A 24914-nucleotide genomic window follows, 5' to 3' on the forward strand; every position below is an offset into this window, starting at 1 on the left:
TTGTCACGTGTATACATTACATAATGGTGGGGTTTGGGCTTCCAGTACACCCATCAACCAAATAGTGACCATTGTACCCAATAGGTACTTTATCAGGCCACACCACCCTCCCAACTTCGCCCCTTTTGGAGTCCTCAGCATCTACTGTTTCCATCTTTAAGTCCATGTGTACCCACTGTTTAGTTCCCATTTATAAGAAAGAACATGCAGTAGCTAATTTTCAGTTTCTAAGTTTTTTCACTTAAAATAATGGCCTCCAGCTTCATCCATGTTGCTGCAGAGGAAATCATTTCATTCTTTATGGCTGCTTTATTGATTTCTTGTTGCTGTATTCTGACGGACTGTGTTCTTCAATAAAGGCTGAAACAGTATCTCCCCAACTACCTGCTCTTCTACTATCCCTTCTACTCTGATGTTCTACTATCAAGAAATGGACTCTAAATAATGGATCTGAATGAGTGTCTGATGTGCTTCTAACCAAAAAGAATGTAGTGGATGAGACTGTGTGACTTCAGAGGCTAGGTCATAAAAGGAACACAGCTTCCACTCTGGAAAGTATACATTACCTTTGGGAATTCTAAGTTGCCAGGTAGGAAGTATGACTGCTCCGAGGCCGCCATGCTGTGAGAAAGTCAAGTCATATGCAAAGGGCATGGATAGGCACTCCATAAGGCAGTCCTAGTTGTTTATCTTTCTAGCCCAGGGGCCAGATGTGAGGTTTCAGTTAATTCTAGTCCCCAGCCATGAAGCCACCTCAAGCCCTTGAGATGTCTCAGTTGAGGCCCCAGATACCATGAGGCAGTGGGCAAGCCATCCCAGCTTTATCTTTTCTAAATTCTTGATACATAAAATCATGAACAAAATTAGAAAGTGGTTTAAGGCTAAGTTTGGGGATAATTTACTATACAACAATAATCACAACGGTCTTTATTCTGCTCACCACAACAGCTATGCAAAACCCCCTCCTCAGTTCTGCAGGTAAGCTGTGCCTTCAGTCTTTAAAAGACTGATCAATTAGCTCCAAAAATCACTCATTTAATTCCTTTGTTGCTGGCCTGTCAACTCTACTCAAACCTTATCTCTTATGCCTAGAAATATGCTCAGATACGTCACACTAAAATAAATGCTTTTTCTTGCACAAATCTGACCCCAGTCCCTAGAAGCTACAATCATTTCATTGCTAAATTTCACTGAATAATCTGCTGTGCTTTGCTAATATATCCTCACCTCAACATCTGCCTGACTCATCACTGGCCCCACACATGGGTCTCTAGAGAATTGCCCACAGGTAGTTCACTGTTCCTGTCAGCTTTTATCTTCCTGAAACTGAAATTTAGCTTAAAGTAAATGCTATTATTAAATCCTTCCGTCTTGAAAATTCTTTTTTTTTTTTTTTGAGACGGAGTCTCGCTCTGTCACCCAGGCTGGAGTGCAGTGGCACTATCTCCACTCACTGCAAACTCCGCCTCCCAGGTTCACACCATTCTCCTGCCTCAGCCTCCGGAGTAGCTGGGACTACAGGCACCCGCCACAACACCCGGCTAATTTTTTTGTGTTTTTAGTAGAGACGGGGTTTCACTGTGTTAGCCAGGATGGTCTCGATCTCCTGACCTTGTGATCCGCCCGCCTCGGCCTCCCAAAGCGCTGGGATTACAGGTGTGAGCCACCACGCCCAGCCAAAAACTCTTTTTTTATACTTCAGACCATATAGTCTTGGAAAGACCACCACCATCTCAGTGTGTTACCAACACAGTCAAAATTACTACTGTCCAAGGGAAGGATTTTGGTGTGGGTGTCTGACGAGACACTCAGGTTTAAAGGCTCATGGTGAAAATGCATGGTGTAGTAAGCAGAGCTGAAGAGGCCATTGACGGGATCAATCAAAGGTTTAAAAACATAGGTAAAACTCTTTCAGTATAATAGAATTACAGAAGCAAATAAGTCACAAGAAAAAGTAAACATAAAAGGGACAAAGGTGAGTAAATTATAACCAAGATATGATTGCTGGTGGGAATATACAGTGACATAGCCATCCGGGGAAATAATCTGACAGTTCCTCAAGTGGTTAAACATGGAGTTACCATATGACCCAGCACTCCCACTCCTAGATACATACCAAAGAAATGAAAACAAATGTCCACTTTAACTCATATACAAATGTTCACAGCAGCGTATTCACAATAGCCAAAAGTGAAAACAACCCAAATGTATATGAACTGCTGTGATACATCCAGAAAATGAAATATTATTAATCATGAAATGAATGAACGAATACATGGTATAACAAGAACGAATCTTTAAAACATTGTAAGTAAAAGAAGCCAAACACAAAAAGTGACATATTGTTTGTTTATATGAAATGTCCAGAATAGAGACAAAAAGTAACTTAGTGATTGCTAAGCGTTGTGGGGGGTAAGGAGAATAGGGACTGACTGTTAATGGACAGTCATTTCTTTCAGAGAATGATGATGAAAATGTTCTGGAATTTTAAAATGGTGAGTTGCAAAATTATGTGAATATACTGAAAACCACACAATTGTACCCTTTAAAGTAGAGAATGTTATGTTTGCAAATTATATCTCAATTTTTTAAAATGTATGAGAGAAAAAATAGCCTGTTTTCAATTACTGCTTCCTAGTCAACATAAACCAGACAAAAAATCCCCAACAAAATCTGGAACTTCGTTACTTCATTTTACTCTTTTCAATTCCAGGTTAAAACAGGATCCAAAACAGGAAAAAATTTTAACAATTCTACTGAATCCAGAACATCAACGCTAAGGAGTGAAATCTGAATAACGAACTCTAAGAATACAGTCCATTTTTAAATCAGCACCAAATGGGAAATAAAAGAGAAAATATATTACTCATAACAGGTTCTGTTTGTAAATGTTTTTAGAATACTACCTTAGATCCTAAGTAAGAATCAAACATTCCTGGGCCCTTAAAGAGAATTAGTGGATAGCCCCAACTAACAAAATGACTTGCAAGAGTGTTCCAGCTTTTAGCTGGGAGCATAAAAGGAAAAAACCCTTATGCTACAGTGAGCCTAAGGGGGTGGAGGGAGGAAGGGACAGAGAACAAGCAAAGAAGCCACCACATTAATTGTCGACATTTTCTAAACCCAGACTCCAGCTGCTGCCAAGGGGCTCAGTCCTTCCCGGAAAGTTACGGCCACAATAGGGAGAGGCCCTCACTTCATCCAGCAACTTGCACTGCATCTAACAGCACCAGCCCCACATTCGCCCGCACCACAGCCCCCGAGTTCGCCTGCATCTACTCTATCCTGATTCTGCACAATGAATGAGGTGACCATCACAGAGGGTAAGATCAAGGCCCTAATTAAAGCAGGTGGTGTAAATGTTGAACCTTTTTGGCCTGGTTTGTTGGCAAACGCCCTGGCCAATGTTGATAATCGAGAGACTCATCTGTAATGTAGGGGTTGGTGGACCTGCTCCAGCAGCTGCTGCTGCATCAACAGTAGGTCCTGCCCTGTCCAGGGCAGCTGCTCCAGCTGAGGAGAAGACAGTGTAAGCAAAGAAAAAAGAATCTCAGCTGGATGCAGTGGCTCACACCTGTAATCCCAGCACTTTAGGAGGCTAAGGTGGGCAGATCACTTGAAGCTAGGATTTCTAGACAAGCCTGGCCAAAACGGTAAAGCACGGTCTCTATCAAAAATACAAAAATTAGCTAGGTATGCTGGCGCATGCCTATAATCCCAGATGCTCAGGCGGCTGAGGCACAAGAATTGCTTGAACCTGGGAGGCGGAGGTTGCAGTGACTAGGTGACAGAGCCAGACTCTGTCTCCAAAAAGAAAAGAGAAAACAAAGAAGAATCTGAGGAGTGTGATGATGGCACGGGCTTTGGTCTTTTTGTGACTAAAAGTTATTCTATAACTCTTTTTACAAATTTTTAAAAATTAAACTGGACTCCAGGGACCAGTGGGTGAGGCCACTAGCTATAGGGGTGGTGGGCACACTGTGGCGTGATGGCCCGGGACTGCTGCAGGCATCTGAACTGGTCTCTCACCACTCTCATGCCACATAACTGTGCTCTGTCACAGAGTACAGTGGGGACGGCCCTGTGGCAGATGCCACAGCATTCTCTTAGTGGGTAATGGCAGCACCAGCAGCAGCAGGCCAGGAGCAGGAAGGAGGATCACAACAGATCACACATGGGGACTCCGGTCCGGATCCTGTGCCCCCTCGGGGGACTTCCAGATCCACAAGGGCAGATTATGCAGGGGCTGACAAGTGAGGACTAGAGCCACTGACATTTGGAATGAATGCAAGTATGACTGCCCATCTATATTCAAACAGTATAAACTTTGGGTTACATAACTGAATGTGTTCAGGAATGTGTCATTCAGAACAACACCACGGCTGCCATCTCGGTCCACTCCAGGTCAAAATGAACACACATCTTGGTTGCTCTCCTACCTCCCTGACTGCTATGTCTGTTTCTTGTACTTGTTCCTTTTCCTCTTGCATTCCATTAAATTTCTCAAAGGTTTGTCACTGAACAGACTCGCTGCATCCTTTTTTTTTTTTTTAATCCACTTACGAACCATCTGTTTTACCTATCAAATCTATAATATTTGTGTAAGGTTTGGGAACAGTCCACCAACTGCCTTCCCTTCTGACATGAACCACAGAGTTTGGGGGTCTCAAAGACCATTCTCAGGTTCAACGTGCCACATTGTTAGACTATCAGGTGTGGCCCAAGGTACCCAGATCTCTATGCCCTTGGAAGGCTCCAAGGACAAAGGCCAGATCTCTCTTCAGGCAAGGTTAAATTCTTTACTAAACCACCTGCTTGCTGATTCTTCTGATTCTCCAATTCATATTTCTAACCACCTTCTTGATATTTCCATCAATAGTCAAACTCATCAACATTTTCCCCCAAACCAACTGAGACTTCACTGTTTCTACTGATAACGCCAACATTATTTCACCTTGTTTAAAAAGTTATTTTTAATTAGTAAGCCATAATTGTATGCATGGGGTATGATGTGATGTTTTAATATATGTTACATTATTTTTTTCTATAAGGAATTGAAGCAGCTTATAAAACCACAATATAAGATATAAAATTAGAAAGAAATTGGAGCACAGAAAAAATAGCCCAGAAAAAGTAAAACAGAATAATGCTACAGTGAAGTTAGGATACAGAATGCATGCTATAAATTACTGTTCACTTGTTAGAGGTGGGCTGCACATTTGGCTCAGAGCTTTTTAACAGCCAAACAATATCCAATGCAAAAAAGAAATGACAACCACCCTGGGACACATAGGGAGACCTCATCTCTACAAACATTTTTAAAATGTGCCAGGCATGTTGACAATCCTAGCACTTTGGGAGGCAGAAACGGGAGGATTTCTTGAGCTCAGAAGTTCAAGAACAGCCTGGGCAACATAACAAGATCCTGTCTCTATTAAAAAAACTTAAACATCAGCCAGGCATGGTGACGCAGACCTGTAGTCTCAGCTACTCAGGAGGATAGCTTGAGCCCGGGAGGTTGAAGTAGTAGTGAGCCGTGATCACACTACGGCCCTCCAGCCTAGACAACAGAATGTGAGACTCTATCTCAGTGGGGAAGGGGAAGAAAAGCAGTTTCATAATTCAGAGTACACTAAAATAAATGATGCCCAGAGGGTACTATTCTTATTATTATTCCAGGACTTCGAAGTGTGTGGGTTTTTTGGTCACTGCTCTCCATACTCAACAGACTATTGAATAACAAAGACAGTACCTCCATGACATTGTTTGCTTTTGTCTGCTCCTTATATCTTCTCTCTCTTTAATGTCAATCATCTACAATTTCAAATTAAGCTTCCTTAAATATAGCACTTCCCTCTTTAAAACCTACACTGGTTCCTTTTATCCTTTTGTTAAAACACTTTAAAAAAAAAAAAAAAGAGAGATGAAGTCTTACTATGTTGCCCAGGCTGTCTCGAACTCCTAAGATCGAGTGATCCTTCTGCTTTGGCCTCCCAGAGTGCTAGGATTACAGGTGTGAGCCACCATGCCTAGCCCACTGATTCCTTTTAAAAGCACGACTTCTGCTTCTGTTTTTTTTCTTTTTTTTAATTTCCATAAGTTTTGGGGGAACAGGCTGTGTTTGGTTACATAAGTAAGTTCTTTAGTGGTGATCTGTGAGATTCTGGTGCACCCATCACCCAAAAAGTATACACTGAACCCAGTGTGTACTTGTGTCCCTCATCCTTTTCCTACCCTTTCCCCCTGAATTCCCAAAGTCCACAGTGTCATTCTTATGCCTTTGTATCCTCATAGCTTAGCTCCCACTTATGAGTGAGAGAACATGGGATGTTTGGTTTTCCATTACTGAGTTACTTCAATTAGAATGATAGTCTCCAATCCTATCCAGGTTGCTGCAAAATTCATTCATTTTTATGGCTGAGAAGTATTCCACACACACCATAGTTTCTTTATCCACTCATTGACTGATGGACATTTCGGTTGGTTCCACATTTTTGCAATTGTGAATTGTATTGCTATAAACATGCGTGAGCAAGTATCTTTTTTGTATAACGACTTCTTTTCCTCTAGGTAGATACTCAGTAGTGGGATTGCTGGATCAAATGGTAGTTCTACTTTTAGTTCTTTACAGAATCTCCACACTGGTTTCCATAGTGGCTGTACTAGTGTACATTCCCACCAGCAGTGTAGAAGTGTTCCCTTTTCACTGCATCCATGCTAACTTCTATTATTTTTTGATTATGGTCATTCTTGCACGAGTAAGGTGGTATCGCATTGTGGTTTTGATTTGCATTTCCCTGATCATTAGTGATGTTGAGACTTTTTTCACATGTTTATTGGCCATTTGTATATCTTCTTTGGAGAATTGTCTCTATTCATGTCCTTAGACCACTTTTTCATGGGATTGTTTTTTGTTTTTGTCTTTTTTTTTCCCTTGCTAATTTGAGTTCATCGTAGTTTCTGGATATTAGTCCTTTGTCAGACTGTGAAGATTTTCTCCTACTCTTTCGGTTGTCTGTTTACTCTGCTGACTCTTCCTTTTGCTGTGTAAACGCTCTTTAGTTTAATTAAGTCCTAGGTATTTAACTTTGTTTTTAATCACATTTGCATTTAGGTTCTTGATCATGAAATCCTTGCCTAAGCCAATGTCTAGATTTTTCCGATGTTACCTTCTATGTTTATAGTTTCAGGTCTTAGATTTAAGTCCTTGATCCATCCTGAGTTGATTTTCGTTTAAGGCGAGAAACAAGGATCCAGTTTCATTCTCCTACATGTGACTAGCCAATTATCCCAGCACCATTTGTTGAACAAGGTGTCTTCTCCCCACTTTATGTTTTTGTCTGCTTTGTCAAAGATCAGTTGGCTGTAAGTATTTGGGTTTATTTCTGGGTTCTCTATTCTGTTCCAGTAGTCTATGTGCCTATTTTTATACCAGTACCATGCTGTTTTGGTGACTATGGTCTTACAGTATAGTTTGAAATCAGGTAATGTGATGCCTTCAGATTTCTTCTTTTTGCTTAGTCTTGCTTTGACTATGCAGACTCTTTTTTGGTTCCACATGAATTTTAGGACTGTTTTTTCTAGTTCTGCGAAGAATGACAGTAGTATTTTGATGACAATTGCACTGAATTTGTAGACTGCTTTCGGCAGCATGGTCATTTTTACAATACTGATTCTACCCTCCCATGAGCATGGGATGTGTTTCCATTTGTTTGTGTCATCTATGATTTCTTTCAGCAGTAAAAGGACATATTCCTCTATATTTACAAAGAAATATATGCTCAATGCAGAAAACAAAACCAAGACAAAGAGGTAAAGAAGACAAAAACCAAAACTCTACAATCCAGATGTAACTAGCTACTATCAATGTTTTTTAAAATTCAGATTATATTTACATGCAATGAAAGTCAAAGGTTTTATGTGTACGATTCCCTGCTTTTTGACAAATATATATACTCTAATCAATATAGAACATTTTCCCAAAACCTCACTCTGGAAATTCCCTCCCAGTCACATTCTTTGTCAGGTAAATGTATTGCAAAGAGCTTCTCCCAGTCTGAAACTGATCTTCTCATTTTCAAAAATGTCTTTTAATGAGGAAAAGTTTTTAATTTTGATTAAGTTCCATGAATTTTTATATTTTATAGTTAATGTTTCTTATATGCTCGCTAATAAATCCTACCCTATCCCCAAGGTTGTGAAGATACTCTCTTACTTTTTGTTAGAAACTTTACAGTTTTAACTTTATATTTAAACATATGATCCATCTTAACCTGATAAAGGTATCTAAAAAAAACTACACATTCACTGTAATATTAGAAACAAGACAAGCGGGGTCTATTCTTACCACTTCTATTCAACCTCATGCATAAAAGAAGGAGGCAAAAAAGAATAACAATTTATAAAGAATCATAAGGAAGAAGAAAACCCTCTATTTGCACTGAAATGATGAAATGATTGTGTGTAGAGAAAACCCAGAGATATTTACACATGCACAAACACTAATAAATAAGCAAAAAGCACAGTTACAGGCCATGTGGTCGGTGCATAAGAATCAGTTACACTTCTATAACCCATCAAAACACAATTGTCATTTATAATAGCATTTTTAAAAGTCAAAAAAAGATTAAATATGAGCAAGACCTCCACACCAAAAACTACAAAACATTTCTGAGAACAATAAAGATCTAAATAAATAGACACAATACCATGTTAATGGATTGGAAGATTCAATATTATTCAGGTATATCTAAAATTTATAATGTATAAGCTGACTCTGAATTTATACACAGATGCAAAGGATCTAGACAGGTCAAAACAATCCTGGAAGAGAAGCACAAAGCTGGAGGACTGACGCTACCCATTCAAGGAGTGCTATACAAAGCTACAGTAACCAGACCCTTAGAGCAAGCATTGACCAACAGAGGGATGGAGCAGGTGGAGTCCACAAACAAACCCCCACACATTCTGTCTACTGATGGACAAAGGCAGGCAAATCAACAGGTCGGGGGAGAAGTCTTCTCAATAAATGGTGCTGCAGCAACTAGATAAAAGTATATTTCAAAAAACCACCCCAGGTTTACCCCATACTGGTGACATTTTGGCACTCTCTTTTGCTAAATATGTTTTTATTTTTTATTTTTATTTTTTTGAGATGGAGTCTCACTCTTTCACCCAGGCTGGAGTGCAGTGGCGCAACCTCAACTCACTGCAACCTCCACCCTCCCAGGTTGAAGTTATTCTCCTGCCTCACCCTCCCGAGTAGCTAGGACTACAGGTGCGTGCCACCATGCCTGGCTAATTTTTTTGTATTTTTAGTAGAGACAGCGTTTCACTATGTTGGCCAGGATGGCCTCAATCTCCTGACCTCGTGATCCACCCACCTCCGCCTCCCAAAGTGCTGGGATTACAGTCGTTGAGTCACCGTGCCTGGCCTGGTAAAAATGTTTTTTAAAAAGAGGAGAGATCATAACACCAGGATTCTGTTTCTACTTTGCTTTCTTTTGGTTTTCTGTGGGGATTTTTGGTAATATTTTGAACTGATACTTTAAAGTTACTTCACCACAAATTTCTCACACTCATCTCTGTCCTCTACATCATGCTCCCAAACTGCTTTTAAACCTAATCTTCTACCATCAATTTTTAGTTTCCCCATTTGTTAGGAAAACACAAGCAGTCAGGGCTTCTCACACCTTGCTCTGCCTCCAGGATTTAGTCTGAGAAGTGCCTCATACTCTCAACATCATCCAATATTCTTTACTGACAAAGTCTCTTTCAATTTTTTATGACATCATTTCTGATTCCTCTATTCAAATATAACCTTCTTCCTTTTAAGTCCTCACATATCTTCCCTTTTCTCACTTATTATTAATGAACCACACTTAGAAAGAAGAAAAAAAGCTATTTGAGCAGTCTATTCATTCAGTCACTATTCAGCAGGCCACAGATTGTTCTATTGGGGAGACAGGGAAGCTAGACAGGTCAAGGCTCTGCCCTTAAGTAGCTGATATTCTAGTGGCAAAGTCTACGAGGCCATAATCTAGAAAGTAGGGCTGTTTCTCATTTACCTCTATGTGCCCTGTAGTAAAGTACAACGTTTTGCACATCGTCAAGCCTCAATGAATAAACCATGAATTCACCTGTCATGCTATTTAAAGCTTATATCATAAATATCCTTGTCAATTTAACGCACCAACAGATCAGGAGTCAGAAACTCCTTGGTCTCCATAAAAGAAATGTCATGAGGCCTTATGTAATAGGTTCAAGAGCATCTATTGCTTTGCTCTTGTAGATAGGGTTTCTTTTTAAGGCTTGAAGTAAGCCAAATTAAGCCAACTAATAAATGAAAAGCATAATGAATTAAGTATCTGTGCAGCATTAATGATTTTAAGTGAAAGAACTGTGAATGAAGAAAGGTTATCTTTATATCAAAAGGAACAGATATAAAATACTTGAGCCACATGACACCATTTTAATAGAGAAAAACAGGCATTTCTAAGGCAGAGATTTTCCATCTGGGCACTACTGACATTAGGAGCTGAATAATTTCTGTTATGGGTAACTGTCCTGTGCATTCTGGGATGTTTAGCAGCATCCCTGACTCTGCCCAATAGATGCCAGTAGCAGCCTCAGTTACGGCAGCCAAATGTCTCCAAACATTCAAAATTGGACTCCCGGGGGTCCAAACCGCACCCAGTGAAGAACCTCTGATGTAAGACAGCCAACATTACTTGGCTGTACAAATACTTCTTCTGTTATTCTTTTTACTGTACAAATATCAATTCTAAAACAGCTTTAAGGTTCTCTGCTTTTTTCCCTTAAAAAACAAAACAGGTTAGGCACAGCGGCTCACACCTGTTATCCCTGCACTTTGGGAGGCTGAGGCAGGCAGATCACTTGAGGACAGCAGTTCAAGACCAGCATGGCCAACATGGTGAAACCTCATCTCTACTAAAAATACAAAAATTAGCTGGGCATGGTGGTGCATGCCTGTAATCCAAGCTACTCAGGAGGCTGAGACAGAAGAATTGTATGTACCCGGGAGGTAGAGGTTGCAGTGAGCAGAGATTACAGCATTGCACTCCAACCTGGGTGACAAGAGTGAAACTACGTCTCCAAAAAAAAAAAAAAAAATGAAGCTGTAAAAAAAAATAAAATAAAAAAGTCATAGACTCGGAGGATTGGGGGGGCAGGGAGGGAAGGAGAAAGGGAGGATGGATGCCAATGCCAGTGAATAGCCACCAACAGTAAATTTTGTGAGTTATTAAAATTCAACCAGACTACAGTTTTCACAGATGGAAAACAGACACACCTGGGTAAAGGCAATTTGTATATAGGAAGGAACGCATCAACATGTTTCTAGAGTATATAATTATAATATTTTATGCTGTATTTTGAAGAAAATATTGCCCCTAAGTTTTTAGAGGTATGAAATGTATGCCACTCAAATGGGTGTGAGAGATAAGTACTCTGGAGCACTATAGATGATTTTAAGAAAATGTGAGGCAGAAACAAAGGCCCTATATTCTGATTATCCAGTCAGCATGCCAGCCTGCTCATGCTGACATGCCTTCCCAGATCCATATGAACATCAACACTCTACCTATTCCTTACTTGCTGTCCAACACTAGAGAAAATGCCTTTATAAACGAACAATACGTACCGCATTGTAGATGGCTCAAATGCAGTGGAGTTAACAAACTACAGGGCCTTGACCAAAGGGAACCTTTCAGACTAGAGAGGAGGAGATACATGAACACAGAAATAAATGTACAAGTCCACACTATAAGTTGGGAATGGGGAGGACAATACTGCGGGTAATAAAGGAAAGGGTCTGATTAGAGGTTGAATAAAGGCATTTCTAAGGAAATGACATGTTTCATACCAAGTCAGATCACAGCTATTGATGTCTCCAGAAATAATCCAAGAGATGAAAACTGTACAAAGGTGCCAACTTATCTAAGAATGATTTAAGAGAGCAACAAAACTCATGTCTGAGGACAGCGAGTACAGGCAGCCTGATATTGGAAGGCGATGTTCCTAGAGTCACCATTTAGTACATCCTTGTAGCAGGTATATGCTAAGGGTTCTGGGAAAAGAACATAAGGTAGTTCAGAGCAATGATCCCGCTTACATTGCAAGTATAGTATGAAGGGTGGCTTCATGTGGTTGTATCCTTGGAGTTTTAGAAAAATGATACATGCAGACCTTACAATGGAGCAGACTTTAGTGTTCAATGTGCAGAAAAATCACCTGACGAATTTGTTAAATATTTGGAGTCCTCAGTCCCACTCCCAAGGATTCCAATTCAGGGGTTTACAGTGCAGCCTAGGAACGTGTTTACCAGGCACCCCCTACTGCCTCTGAAAACCCCACATGAAACACAAATCTTCCCACAAGAGGAGGTTTGGCTGTGACACAGGTTTTTTTGCTAAAACTCATGAAACAAGCATGTATTACACAAGGCCTCCTGACAGTGTTTGTTTACAGGCTGACCCTGTCCCTGATCCTGGTAATCCCCGGGGTTTGGAAGCAGAATCTGAATAAACTGCACAGCCTGCTACTACAGCTTGTGCCCAGACAACAGAACAGAGGTGATATGTAAAAAAGATAAGCAGTGCTGACAGCTCTCTCTGCAGAGGTTAAGGAAACACACCCAACATGAGACATGGTCAGGGAGCTAAGGGAGCCAGCACTGATGGGTATAGCATGAACTACAGATGGGAACACACCGAAAGAAGAACAATAGAACAGACAGAAGAAGAGTGAAGTTCATATTTCTTTTTTTTGTTTTTGTTTTTTTTTTTTGAGATGGAGTCTTGCTCTGTCACCCGGGCCGGAGTGCAGTGGCCGGATCTCAGCTCACTGCAAGCTCCGCCTCCCGGGATTACGCCATTCTCCTGCCTCAGCCTCCGGAGTAGCTGGAACTACAGGCACCCGCCACCTCGCCCGGCTAGTTTTTTTTGTATTTTTAGTAGAGACGGGGTTTCACTGTGTTAGCCAGGATGGTCTCGATCTCCTGACCTTGTGATCCGCCCGTCTCAGCCTCCCAAAGTGCTGGGATTACAGGCTTGAGCCACCGCGCCCGGCTAAATTCATATTTCTTAAGAGCCTCGTATCAGATACTGTGTTATGAACTTCATGTATTTCATTTAAATCCTCATAAAAATCTTAAGTATTAACATTAACATAATTATATCATAGATGAAAAACCAAACGCTAAAGAGAAAAGAATCTGTCCAAGAAGACGGAGCTACAAAGCAACACAGCCAGGTTTTGAAGCAAGGCTCAGGAACCAGTCCATAATGCCGTAATCTTCTTGGAGATCTAAGATAACGCCGGTAGGAAGACAGCTCTGAGGAAATGAAGAGTCCCACTCCAGAGAGAATACCAAGGCAAGCTAAGTATGCAAGAGCAATGAACAATGCTTTTGCAAAATCAGAACTTTAAATATGGATCCTTTTATTAAAACAGCTGAGGGTTCATACATTTTAAATAAGGGAAACTTTGTACAGATGAGGTAAAAAGTTAAGATGTAATCTAGCTGATCATAAATGATGAAGGCCTGCTGCAGCTCTTGCTGAGTAGTGGGATCACAGCTGACTTCTGCCCTCCAAACCCAGTGTCTACATTTCCTGTGATGAGCAAATTTTACTTTTAAAAAGAAATATATGTGATGTCTTTTGTTGTTGATTTTTTTTTTTATTGTATTTTGAGGAAACTGAGAAGTAGCTGAGGGCAGAGACTCTCCAGGAATGAAGTCAATGAAAACAAGAGGAAGAGCTGAAATATCAGAAGACAAATGATACCTCAGATTACTTAACACACACCACGAGCCTGGGAAAGCTCTCTCTCCCCTTCCCATCCTGGACTATTCAATCCCAAGCCATGAGGCAGGGCCAATCAACAAAGGATGTCAGAGCACAACTTAGGTGAGGAGGGAAGGGAGAGACATAGTGATGGCCACTGGTGACTCGTACCATACAGGGAAATCAGTCAACCAAGTCAACGCAATGAGGATGGGGAGAGCCCAGACTCTTCCTATCAGAGAAAGAAACCACAAAGATGGAAACGGAGAAAACTGGGCTGAATCTTCTGGTACTAGATGTATCAGATTAATAAACTCATGGATTTCAACACATACGTAAATATATAAATAAATATAAACATAAAGGAAGCAGGTGCATATGTGTGTGTTCCTAGCTCTGTACTGAGATCTGAAAGTGACAAGCCAAAAGTAATAAGCACACCTAATGTCCAGGTCTAGCTTTCTAAATATTATTATTTAATTTTTTTTTTTTTGAGACGGAGTCTCACTCTGTTGCCCAGGCTGGAGTGCAGTGGTGCGATCTTGGCTCACTACAACCTCCGCCTCCTGGGTTCACGCCATTCTCCTGCTTCAGCCTCCCGAGTAGCTGGGACTACAGGCGTCTACCACCACGTCCGGCTAATTTTTTGTATTTTTAGTAGAGATGGGGTTTCACAGTGTTAGCCAGGATGGTCTTGATCTCCTGACCTCATGATCCGCCCACCTTGGCCTCCCAAAGTGCTGGGATTACAGGCGTGAACCACTGCGCCCGGCCTATTGTTTAATTTTTAAAAGAGCAGGATTCTCTGTGGAAAGAGTAGACTCCCGGGCTGGGATAGGAAAAATACAAGATGAACCTGATATATCCTACTGTACTTGAAAGTAAAGAAATGATCAAAGGGCCAGGCACGGTGGCTCACACCAGTAATGCCAATACTTTGGGAGGCTGAGGCAGGAGAATTACTTGAGGTCAGGAGTTCAAGACCAGCCTGGTCAACATGGTGAAACCCCATCTCTACTAAAAATACAAAGGTTAACCAGGCATGGTGGCATGAGCCTGTAGTCTCAGCTACTCAGGAGGCTGAGGCATGAGAATTGCTTGAACCCAGGAGGTGGAGGTTGCAGTCACACTGAGATCACACCACTGCACTACAGCCTGGGCGACAGAGCAAGACTTCATCTCAAAACAAAACAAAAAAAGAAACGATCAAAGAATGATTGAGGCATTTCAAAAGGACACAGAACCAATCTGAAGGGGCTCCTAAGATCCAAATTTGGGATAATGTAAGCATCAAAACATATAAGGAGAGTAACTGATTATAACCCACTGAATAAAACAGAGATCCATGAATTAATCAGTCCATCTAAGACAGAAAGCCAGCCCAGGGTGGGGGCAGGGACAGGGATAAATATTTGAATGGGTTATATATGTAGTCTCAAAGTAACTCTCAACAACATACTACTAGGGGTAAAGAATAGCTGCCAGAGATATCTGGCAGACATAATCTTGATCAAGTGAAGGCAGCAACTCCAACGGAATAAATCAAACCTGTGTACCATCTGACAGGATTTAATGCAAAAAGACAACATCACTACTGTGGCATCCCAAATTGAGAAACATACAAAATAACTGGTCTACAATCTTAAAAAATGTCAAGGACATGAAAGCCAGGAAAACATTGAGGAACTGTTCCAAATTAAAAGAAATTACAGAAACTAGAAAACAAAATATGCAATTCCGCCACAGATTCATTACATATAACGGACAACACTGGGCAACTGGCAGTACCTGATAAGCCTGAGAACTGAACAGTAGTGAAGTATCAGTGCTAAATGCCTGATCTTGATGGCTGTATTTTGATTTATAGGAGAATGTACTTGATTGTAGGTAAAATGTACTAAAGTATTCAGGGATGATAAAATACCATATTAGTAATTTTACCTCAACCAGTCCTGGCAGAGGGTGAGGGGATTTATCTCTTTATCCGAGAACAAAAAAATGATATAAGGCCACAGGTCTTATTCCAGACATTCCCAATCAATTCCTTGGACTCCCTGAATATGTATATGTCAGTAATCTTATACAAACTGTTGTGGAATATACCACAAAATTCATAGAAGGGCATCTGTCACATGTAATGCTAACTAAAGATACAAGTTACTTACCAAATTCGGGGGGCTGGCATGGGTATAAGGAGAGAACCTTACTATCTCTAATGACCTTACTGATGCTGACTTTAATACTCTATGAAATTTAGAGTTCAGTGAATGTTACCTAGAATCAGCCCTGGCTGTGGAATACTTTATTCTGAGCCCTTTATTTGGGGTTTGGATGTCCGCTGTGCTGGTTCCAGAGACAGTAAGGGGATGAGAGTATTAGTTACATCTACTGACCCAAATACTTAAGATCCAGATGAGTGAGACAGTTTTCATTCCTGCTTGGTAGAGCCTATTTGCTGAGGGGAATAGCTCTTAAGGAATGGTTCTAGCTAGACCCTATCTCTACCAAAAAAAAAAAACTTTTAATTAACCAGGGGTGGTGGCACCTGCCTGCAGTTCCAATTTCTCAGGAGGCTGAGGTGGGAGGACTGCTCAAGCCCAGGACTCAGGAGGCTGAGATGGGAGGATTGCTCAGGCCCAGGAGGTTGAGGCTGCAGTGAGCTGTGATCATGCACTGCACTCCGGCCTGGGCAACAGAACAAGACTCTGTCTCAAAAAAAAGAAAAAACAAGAAAAGAAAAAAGGCGGTTTCCTACAGATGAACCTAATGCTGGACCTCAGCAGCAAAATCGAAGACAGTATTAGAAATGCAGAATAAAGGGAGGATGGAAAACACCTTCTTGTTACCTTTCAAACCGGCTCTATCTTTTACTAGACTGCATAGACCTTTGGGGTCATAACCACTATTCAGACAAATGTAAGCAAGATCCACTCTCTCTTTTCTAAGGAAAACACTGATTCTATGTGTAAGTATGTGCACCTATGAAAGAATCAGGTTAGAGTAGATCAGTTCCTACACTTTTGTAGCACAGTAACTTTCTCTTCCTCTTAGCAGGTAACTAAATGTACACTGTTCTTGAACCAACACACAAACGACCTATACCCACTAGATAAATGATGAATTATTAAGATATATAGACCCCAAAATTCCTTAGTGCTTTATGTCCTGAACATATCTGCATTTTCTGCCATGTATTCTAATGCTATATAGAATCTGATTTACAGTTTTAAAAATCTGCAGCAAATAAATTCATCTCACCAACTGCTCAGGAGCTCCAAATTCCTGAAAACTAATGTCCAAATCAGTAAGTTAAGTGACAAAGAAGCAGCTGAATAAATAGTCATTTCTCTTTCTCCTAGATTCTCAGAGTTGGGTCTACACAAAGCACGGTGTCTAGACCACATTGTTGTTAATATTTATCACACAACATGCTTGCCCTTTAGGAGTTTAACTCTTGGTCTTTACAAAGCATCAGTACAAGAACACTCCACTTGAATAGTTTCTATGTCTTCCATGAAATCATAGCTGATAACATAACCCACTACATCATACAATGGCAGAGCCCCACAGAATGTCTTTTTCGTTAAGTACAATGCCAGGAAAGAATCTTTCTCTGTAAACAAATGTGCATGCTTGCTTCCAACAGACAATGAATGCTATGTAATTCAATGCTACACAGAGAAAGGGATAGTTTTCTTTTAGCCTTAGCAGTCAGGAAACAGAAAGTCAAATACAGTACACAAGAATTATAATCAGTTCCCCTCAGAAGCCTGGTACACTTTCTCCTCTCTATGTTCTTTTATTATTTTTTTTTTTTATTGTACTTTATTTTTTTGAGACAAGATCTGGTTCTGCCGCCCAGGCTGGACTGTAGCAGCACAACCTCAGCTCACTGAAACCTCTGCCTCCTAGGCTCAAGCGTTCCTCCCACCTCAGGCTCCCAAGTGCCTGGGACTACAGGACCTTACCACCATGCCCAGCTAATTTTTTGCACTTTTTGTAGAGACCGTGTCTCACTACGTTGCCCAGGCTGGTCCTGAACTCATGAACTCAAGCGATCTGCCCCCTCTCGACCTCCCAAAGTGCTGGGATCACAGGCTTGAGCTACCACACTGGCCCAGTGCTCTTTTTAGATGGTTTATTATGTCCTCTAACTGTCCTGCTGTATACTATCTTTAATTCTAACAGGTTTAAGTCCTTTTGAAAGTACCTGGAATATGTATGTGCAAATACATGTATTTTCTATCTCTTACAATTCTCTCTCATATCACTTAAATTTTCTGATATCAGTTTCTACACAATGGCCTAAGAATTTTTTTTTTTTTTTTTTTTTTTTTTTTTTGAGACGGAGTCTCGCTCTGTCGCCCAAGCTGGAGTGCAGTGGCCGGATCTCAGCTCACTGCAAGCTCCGCCTCCCGGGTTTTACCCATTCTCCTGCCTCAGCCTCCCGAGTAGCTGGGACCACAGGCGCCCGCCACCTCGCCCGGCTAGCTTTTTGTATTTTTTAGTAGAGACGGGGTTTCATCGTGTTAGCCAGGATGGTCTCGATCTCCTGACCTCGAGATCCGCCCGTCTCGGCCTCCCAAAGTGCTGGGATTACAGGCTTGAGCCACCGCGCCCGGCCTAAGAATTTAAAACGATAATGACACAGGAGGCTAAATTAATGAAGACTAAGCAATTTGCATCACTACCTTGTCCCTTTGTCCATTCCCCCAACAAATTACCACATAGCCCAGTGGGGAAGGCAAGCCCCGCACCAACATGTTCAGCATGTCACCTTTGCAGTAGTCCGCAGGGTCCTCTTGTTCCTCATCATCTGATCCCAGGATCTCCTCCTCTGGCTCCGGGGGTGTGGGGTCTGGCAAAGGTGGCGGTGGTGGCGGTGGTGGTGGAGGAGGAGGAACTAAAGGAGCTTTCTGTTGCGGCTCCGGCCTGAGAGAGCAAAGAGAAAATTGCTATTTACTTAGAAGTACATCTTGCAATATGGATGCATGTGAGCATTTCTTAATATGGGGGAAAAACAAAACTTGTCACATACTAAGAAGAAATGCCATTTAATGTCATTTCACCCATTTTAGTTGAATTCAAGTAGGTTTCAACATACAGGCCAGGCCAAAAAAAAAATCTGCCCTTATAAGCTAAGGAATTTTTTTTTAGGTATCTTTTCACTTAGAGATTCAAGAACTACCAATGTTGTGAAATTTCAGTGCTCCACTTAAGTCCTACCAATCTTGGGAAATTTAAGTGAAATGAAAGCATATTCCATGGTATACAGCCTTATTGGTTAGAAAACATCACAAAGATTATAAAAAGACAGGTGCAAGCAGCACTCAACTTTTGAAAGCTTATTTCCTGTTATTTGAAAATCAGAATTCTTTTCCCATAGAAATAGTAGCAATGACGTTAGGTTTCAGTAACTCATAAAAGCTGATCAATATACACTGTAGCTAAAATATACAAGATTGCCAGAAAGATTCTTGTACTTCTATAAGGCCTGTTAGAAGTAGTTCTGAATGTATTCTGAAAGTGGTGTGTGGGTGTGTGGGTGTGTGGGTGTGTGTGTGTGTGTGTGTGTGTGTGTCTGATTGATTGATTGACTGAGATTATTCCCTTTCAGGGCTCTATGAGGAGAATGGTTCATAATGGAATTCACTTACTATTTCTAACCATGCCCCAATGGGGGGAAATAGGACCCTACAGTCTCAACCTGGATGCCAGAAGCACTTCTCTCCTTTAAGCTATCCTACTAATAAAACTGCCACTGAATGCATGAGCTGAAGGTGACGGCTGCTGTAGAAAGGCTGCTTCAAGGGTCAGCTGCCCAACATCTGAGTGCCTTTCCTTGGGGCATTTCTTCCACTGCAGCCCTCAGGCCTGCTACATCCAGAAGAACGAGCTTGACAAAAATATTGTGGTCTGGTTCTAGTCAAGCAAAATTCTTTAGCACCAGTTCCTCATACTATGCAACTGCTGTCACCCAGCATGTGTCCTATTTTAAGGGTATAGCCGTTGTCAATGGAGAGTTCAAAGACCTAAGCCCTAGTTGTTGAGAGCAGGTAGAATCTTGGTGTTATTGCTAGATTTCCTTTTAGAACACTTGCTCTCTGCCCAGTGGAAGGCTGATTCTGGATCCTTTCTCTCCTCACTGTAGCACAGCCTGGGGCATACAGTCAAAGCTCACTCTTCAGCCCTGGAATCTTGAGAAGGTCAGGGTCACAGCAATACAAGTTCATCTGTAGCTGCCACTAAGAGACAGGCCAAAAGAGCTGCCTCAACCACTGCCTCTTTTTTTTTTTTTGAGACGGAGTCTTGCTCTCGCCCTGGCTGGAGTGCAGTGGCGCAATCTCGGCTCACTGCAAGCTCTGCCTCCTGGGTTCACGCCATTCTTCTGCCTCAGCCTCCCAAGTAGCTGGGATCACAGGCACCTGCCACCATGCCCAGCTAATTTTTTGTATTTTTAGTAGAGACGGGGTTTCACCATGTTAGCCAGGATGGTCTCGATCTCCTGATCTCATGATCTGCCCATCTTGGCCTCCCAAAGTGCTGGGATTACAGGCGTGAGCCACCACACCTGGCCGCCAACCACTGCCACTTCTAACCTGGGCCTCTAAACCCTTGTCCAATCTGAGAGCCCCCAACACAACCACTAATGTACATGGCTTGCCAACAAAAAAACCCACATGGCCACAACTGAAGGAAGGAGTAGGAATAGAAGGCAGCAGAAATACCCAACACTATGAGGAAGGGGTAGGGATCACACACAATAGGTCAACTTAACGGTGAATAATCAAAGGTATGAATATCTTTAGCAGGACAACTAAAGAATATTTATAAGCTGAAAATGTATTGATTGCTGTTACCCAGTTCCCTGGGTAACAGATATCAGGACTGTGGTGGTGATAACACTCTGAGTTAATCACTCTCTTTCAAGAGTCCTGAAAGAGAATACTCATTCATTCTCTCTCTCTCTCTCCCTCTCTCTCTCACACACACACCACTTCCAGAGTACATTCAAAACTTCCAACAGGCCTCACAAAAGTACAAGAATCTTTCTGGAAGCCATGTAAATGCTCATTTCGTTTTAACATATGTGCCCTCACTGAAAGTAGAATGGTCCCAGGCAAAAGAGATTTCTAAAGGAGGAAAGGCAGGCAAGGAACTTCAGTAGTTTGCCACTTCCCCAGCGGGAGGAAAAGGTTTGAGATGACGTCCAAAAGAAGCACAACCCACTCCTTCAGGGGTGTGGGCAGAATCAATTTGTCTGACACATTTCCTCAATCAGAAATACTTTGAAAGCTAGCTGTTCCTTCCTAACTCAGAAGCTTTATATAAAAAATGAATGCATTCTCTGAATTAAAACACACACACACACACACACACACAGAGTGTGCTGTAGAAACTACTTGAAGAAAAGACAAGAAATGATGGCTCTTGTTCTGCCAGTGCAGGGCACTACTGTGCTTGGCACAGTGGATTCTTGGACTGGACAATTCACTGCTGTGGGGCTGTCGTGCGCACTGTGGGATGCTTTTCACCATCGCTGGCCTCCAGCCACTGTATGTCAGTAGAACACAGCCCCCCACCCCCACCCCACCACCCAGCTGTGGCCATCAAAAATGTGTCTAGACAATGACAAATGTGTGTGTGTTGCGGGAGGAGGGGAAACATGCCCATTGAGAACCACTGCACTAGTAGCATTTTCTATATATGGCTTTACCTAAATGGAGTAGACTGCAATATGGAGAAGAGATTCTAATTTTCACGGACCATTCTCTCTCAATTGAGAGGTTCCAGCACCTTCATTATAATGTCTCTCTCACTTATTCTTTACCGACTTGCTGAGCTGCCCACATGGCTCAGACCCTCAAAATTCTCAGACCCTGCAGTCTAAGTGTGTAGGCACTTCTCATTCCTACAGTGAGGGCCACACTGAATAGGCAGACAGAAAGCTTCTCAAAAGCCAGCTCTACCAAATGAAAAGTGGTAACCTTAAGTATAGATGAGGTTTAGTAATGCTGATTAATAGTTCAACTGGCTGTCGTATCAAAACATCTAGAACTGTGCTACCCAATACAGTAGCCACCAGCCACACTGGGATATCGGGCACATGACGTAGCTAGTTCAAACTGAGATGTACTAGAAGTATAAAATACATATTAGATTCCCAAGACTCAGTAACCAAAAAAGTAAAAATATTTTATTAATAATTTTCTACTTACTAGATATTAAAATGTTTTATATGTGAATATTTCTAGTGGATGGTACAACTCAAGACCTTTCAGATCCAACCTGTACTGAGGGGCATTTCAGCCTCACATTGAGAGATTCCTGTCCATAAGTGATGATTATCTGTTCCACAACTTCTAATGACCTACTTCATACTAATTATCACCAATTCTCAAATCACTCAGTTCATCATAGAAAGCCTCGGTTCAATGTAACCGCCAATTCTTTTTCATCCCTCCATCCTTGTTACTGTCTACCACATAGGAAAACCCAGGTAAATTTCTCCTAGGGCAGAAACAGAGAAGTGAAAGCCAAGCCATACTGTCTTAGGGCTGGATTCTTTTATTTTCATTTTGAGACAGGGTCTCGCTCTGTTGCCCAGAGTGGATGGAGTGCAGTGGTGCATTCACGGCTCACTGCAACCTTGAACTCCTGGGCTCAAACGACCCTCCTGCCTCAGCCTTGTGGGTAGCTTGGACTACAGGAGTGTGCCACTGTGCCTGGCCAAGGCTGGCTTCTTTAAAGTGGTTTCTGATGGCTTCTAGAGTACTGCAAAGCCTGGTTAAATTGCAACACTGTAAAAGACCAAGACACGATGGGTTATCTCACCAAATACATACCCATTAAATCTATCAACAGATTAAAAAAAGCAACTTTCGTCAATCCTAATGAAAGCCATCAGGAAGCTATTTCACATGGAAATTATTAGAAGTATATAAGCAGCAATGGCAGAGGAAATGACCCATAAATATTTTCAACAAGAATACCAAAATAACTAAATGGTAAAAGAATAGTCTTTTCAACAGTGGTACTGCAACAAACAGACACTCATATGCAAAATAAATAAAGTTAGACCTCTCTCACACACACAGACTTTATATGAAAGAGCTAAAACTACAAAACTCTCAGGAAAAAACATAGGAGTAAATCTTCACGACCTTAGGTTAGGCAACGCTTCTTAAATATGACACTGAAAGCATAAGCAATACAAGAAAAAACAAATGGACTTCAAAATTTTAAACTTTTGTACTTCAAAGGGCACCATCAAGAAAATTTAAAGGTCACAGAATGGAGGGAAGTACTTGTAAATCATAAGTGGTAAGTGACTTGTGTCTAGAATATATAAAGAACTCTTCTGACTCAACAAGACACACCAATTTAAAAATGGATAAAAAGGATTGGAAAGACATTTCTCCAAAGAGGATATACAAACGACCAATAAATACATGAAAAGATGCTCAACATCATTAGTAATCAGAGAAACGGACCTCAAAACCACAATCTAATACCACTTCATACCAACTAGAATGGCTACTAAAAAAGGTCAGATAATAAGTGTTTTAAAGAAGAATGAAGAAGTAGGGCTCTTCAAACATTGTTGGTGGGAAGTGTAACATAGCATAGCCACGTTGGAAAACAGTCTGGCGGTTCCTCAAAAGTTTAAATATAAAATTACCAAATAACCCAACAATTCCACTCCCAAGTATATACCCAAGAGAAATGAAAGCGTATGTCCAGCAAAATCTCATCCACGGTGTTCAAAGAAGTATTATTATTTTTAACAAGAAGCAGAAATAACCCAAACGTCCCCCAACTAATAAATAAAATGGGGCATATCATTACAAGGGAATGTTATTCAGTAATAAAGAGAAAAGAAGTACTGATAGTATGCTACAACATGGATGGATCCTCCAAAACTTTATGCTGGGTGACAGATGTCAGTCTGAAAAGACCGCAGGTTGTATGATTTTCCATTTTCCATTAAATGTCTAGAACAGATAAATGTATAGAGATAGGGTAAATCAGTGGATGCCTATGTTGAGGGTTGGGGGAAATGGAGAAAATAGGAGGAAAATGGGGACTGACTGCTAGTAGATATGGGATATCCGTTAGGAGGGATGAAAATGTCCTAATGTGGTAATGGTTGTACAATTCTGTGAACATAATAAACAACACTGAAATATATATGTTACATAAGCAAACTGTATGTTATGTGAATTATACTTCAAAAAGCTATTGTTAAAAAATAAAAGAAGCCAGGTGTGGTGGTGCACACCTGTAGTCCCAGCCAGTTGGGACACTGAGGCAGGAGGATCGCTTGAGCCCAGGAGTTTGGGGCCAGCCTGGGCAACACAGCAAGACCTCATCTCTACAAAAATAACAATATATTTTTAAACAGTAAAAGAAAACCCCAATACAGCTATAGATAGTTAGAAATATCTATGTGGAGATTTAAGCAATCAATATGCATAGTCTCTTTTACCATAAGCTCAGCTACATTCAGAGTGAAAATTAATCTGTAATTCTTTAAAAAGGAGACTGAGATTTTATCTAAAGGTCCAAAATTTAAACAAGGTGTTAATTTAAGAACATGTTTTCATGTACTATAATATAAAGAAATATACCACTTTAGGCTGGGTGCAGTGGCCCCCACCTGTGATCCCAGCACTTTGGGGAGGCCACAGCGGGTGGGTTTATCAGTTGAACCCAGGAGTCTGAGACCAGCCTGGGCAACCTGGCAACACCCTGTCTCCACAAAAACTACAAAAATTAGCTGGGCATGGTGGCACACATCTGTAGTTCCGGCTACTAAGGAGGCTGATGTGAGAGGATTTCTTGAGCATGGGAGTCTGCAATGAGCTGAGATCACAGCACTGCACTCCAACCTGCGTGAGAGAGTGAGACCCTGTCTCAGAAAAAAAAGAATCAACAAAATAGAAAAGGAAAAATGAAAGGAAAGGGTAAAGGGGAAAGGGAAGGGAAGGGAAAAGGAAAAAGGAAAGGTGAAAGGGAAAAGGGAACAGGAAAAGGGTAAAGGGGAAAAGGGAAAAGGGGAACGGGAAAGGGTGGAGGGGGAAGTGGAAGGGAGGGGGAAGGGGG

At 41.3% G+C, this 24914-nt stretch overlaps 1 protein-coding gene across 3 annotated transcripts in view; it reads right to left on the reverse strand.

Moving 5' to 3' along the window:
• The window catches only part of SRPK2 (SRSF protein kinase 2), a 198001-nt gene that overhangs the window by 78278 nt on the left and 94809 nt on the right, over positions 1-24914 (reverse strand). For all 3 annotated transcript variants that reach the window (XM_011927759.1, XM_011927757.1, XM_011927758.1), the window contains one exon: positions 18586-18740. In XM_011927759.1, the coding sequence (XP_011783149.1) occupies positions 18586-18740 (155 nt within the window). The remainder of the gene's footprint in view (positions 1-18585; positions 18741-24914) is intronic.

This window comes from Colobus angolensis, unplaced genomic scaffold, assembly GCF_000951035.1.
Source record: "Colobus angolensis palliatus isolate OR3802 unplaced genomic scaffold, Cang.pa_1.0 Scaffold74, whole genome shotgun sequence".
Taxonomy (NCBI): domain Eukaryota; kingdom Metazoa; phylum Chordata; class Mammalia; order Primates; family Cercopithecidae; genus Colobus; species Colobus angolensis.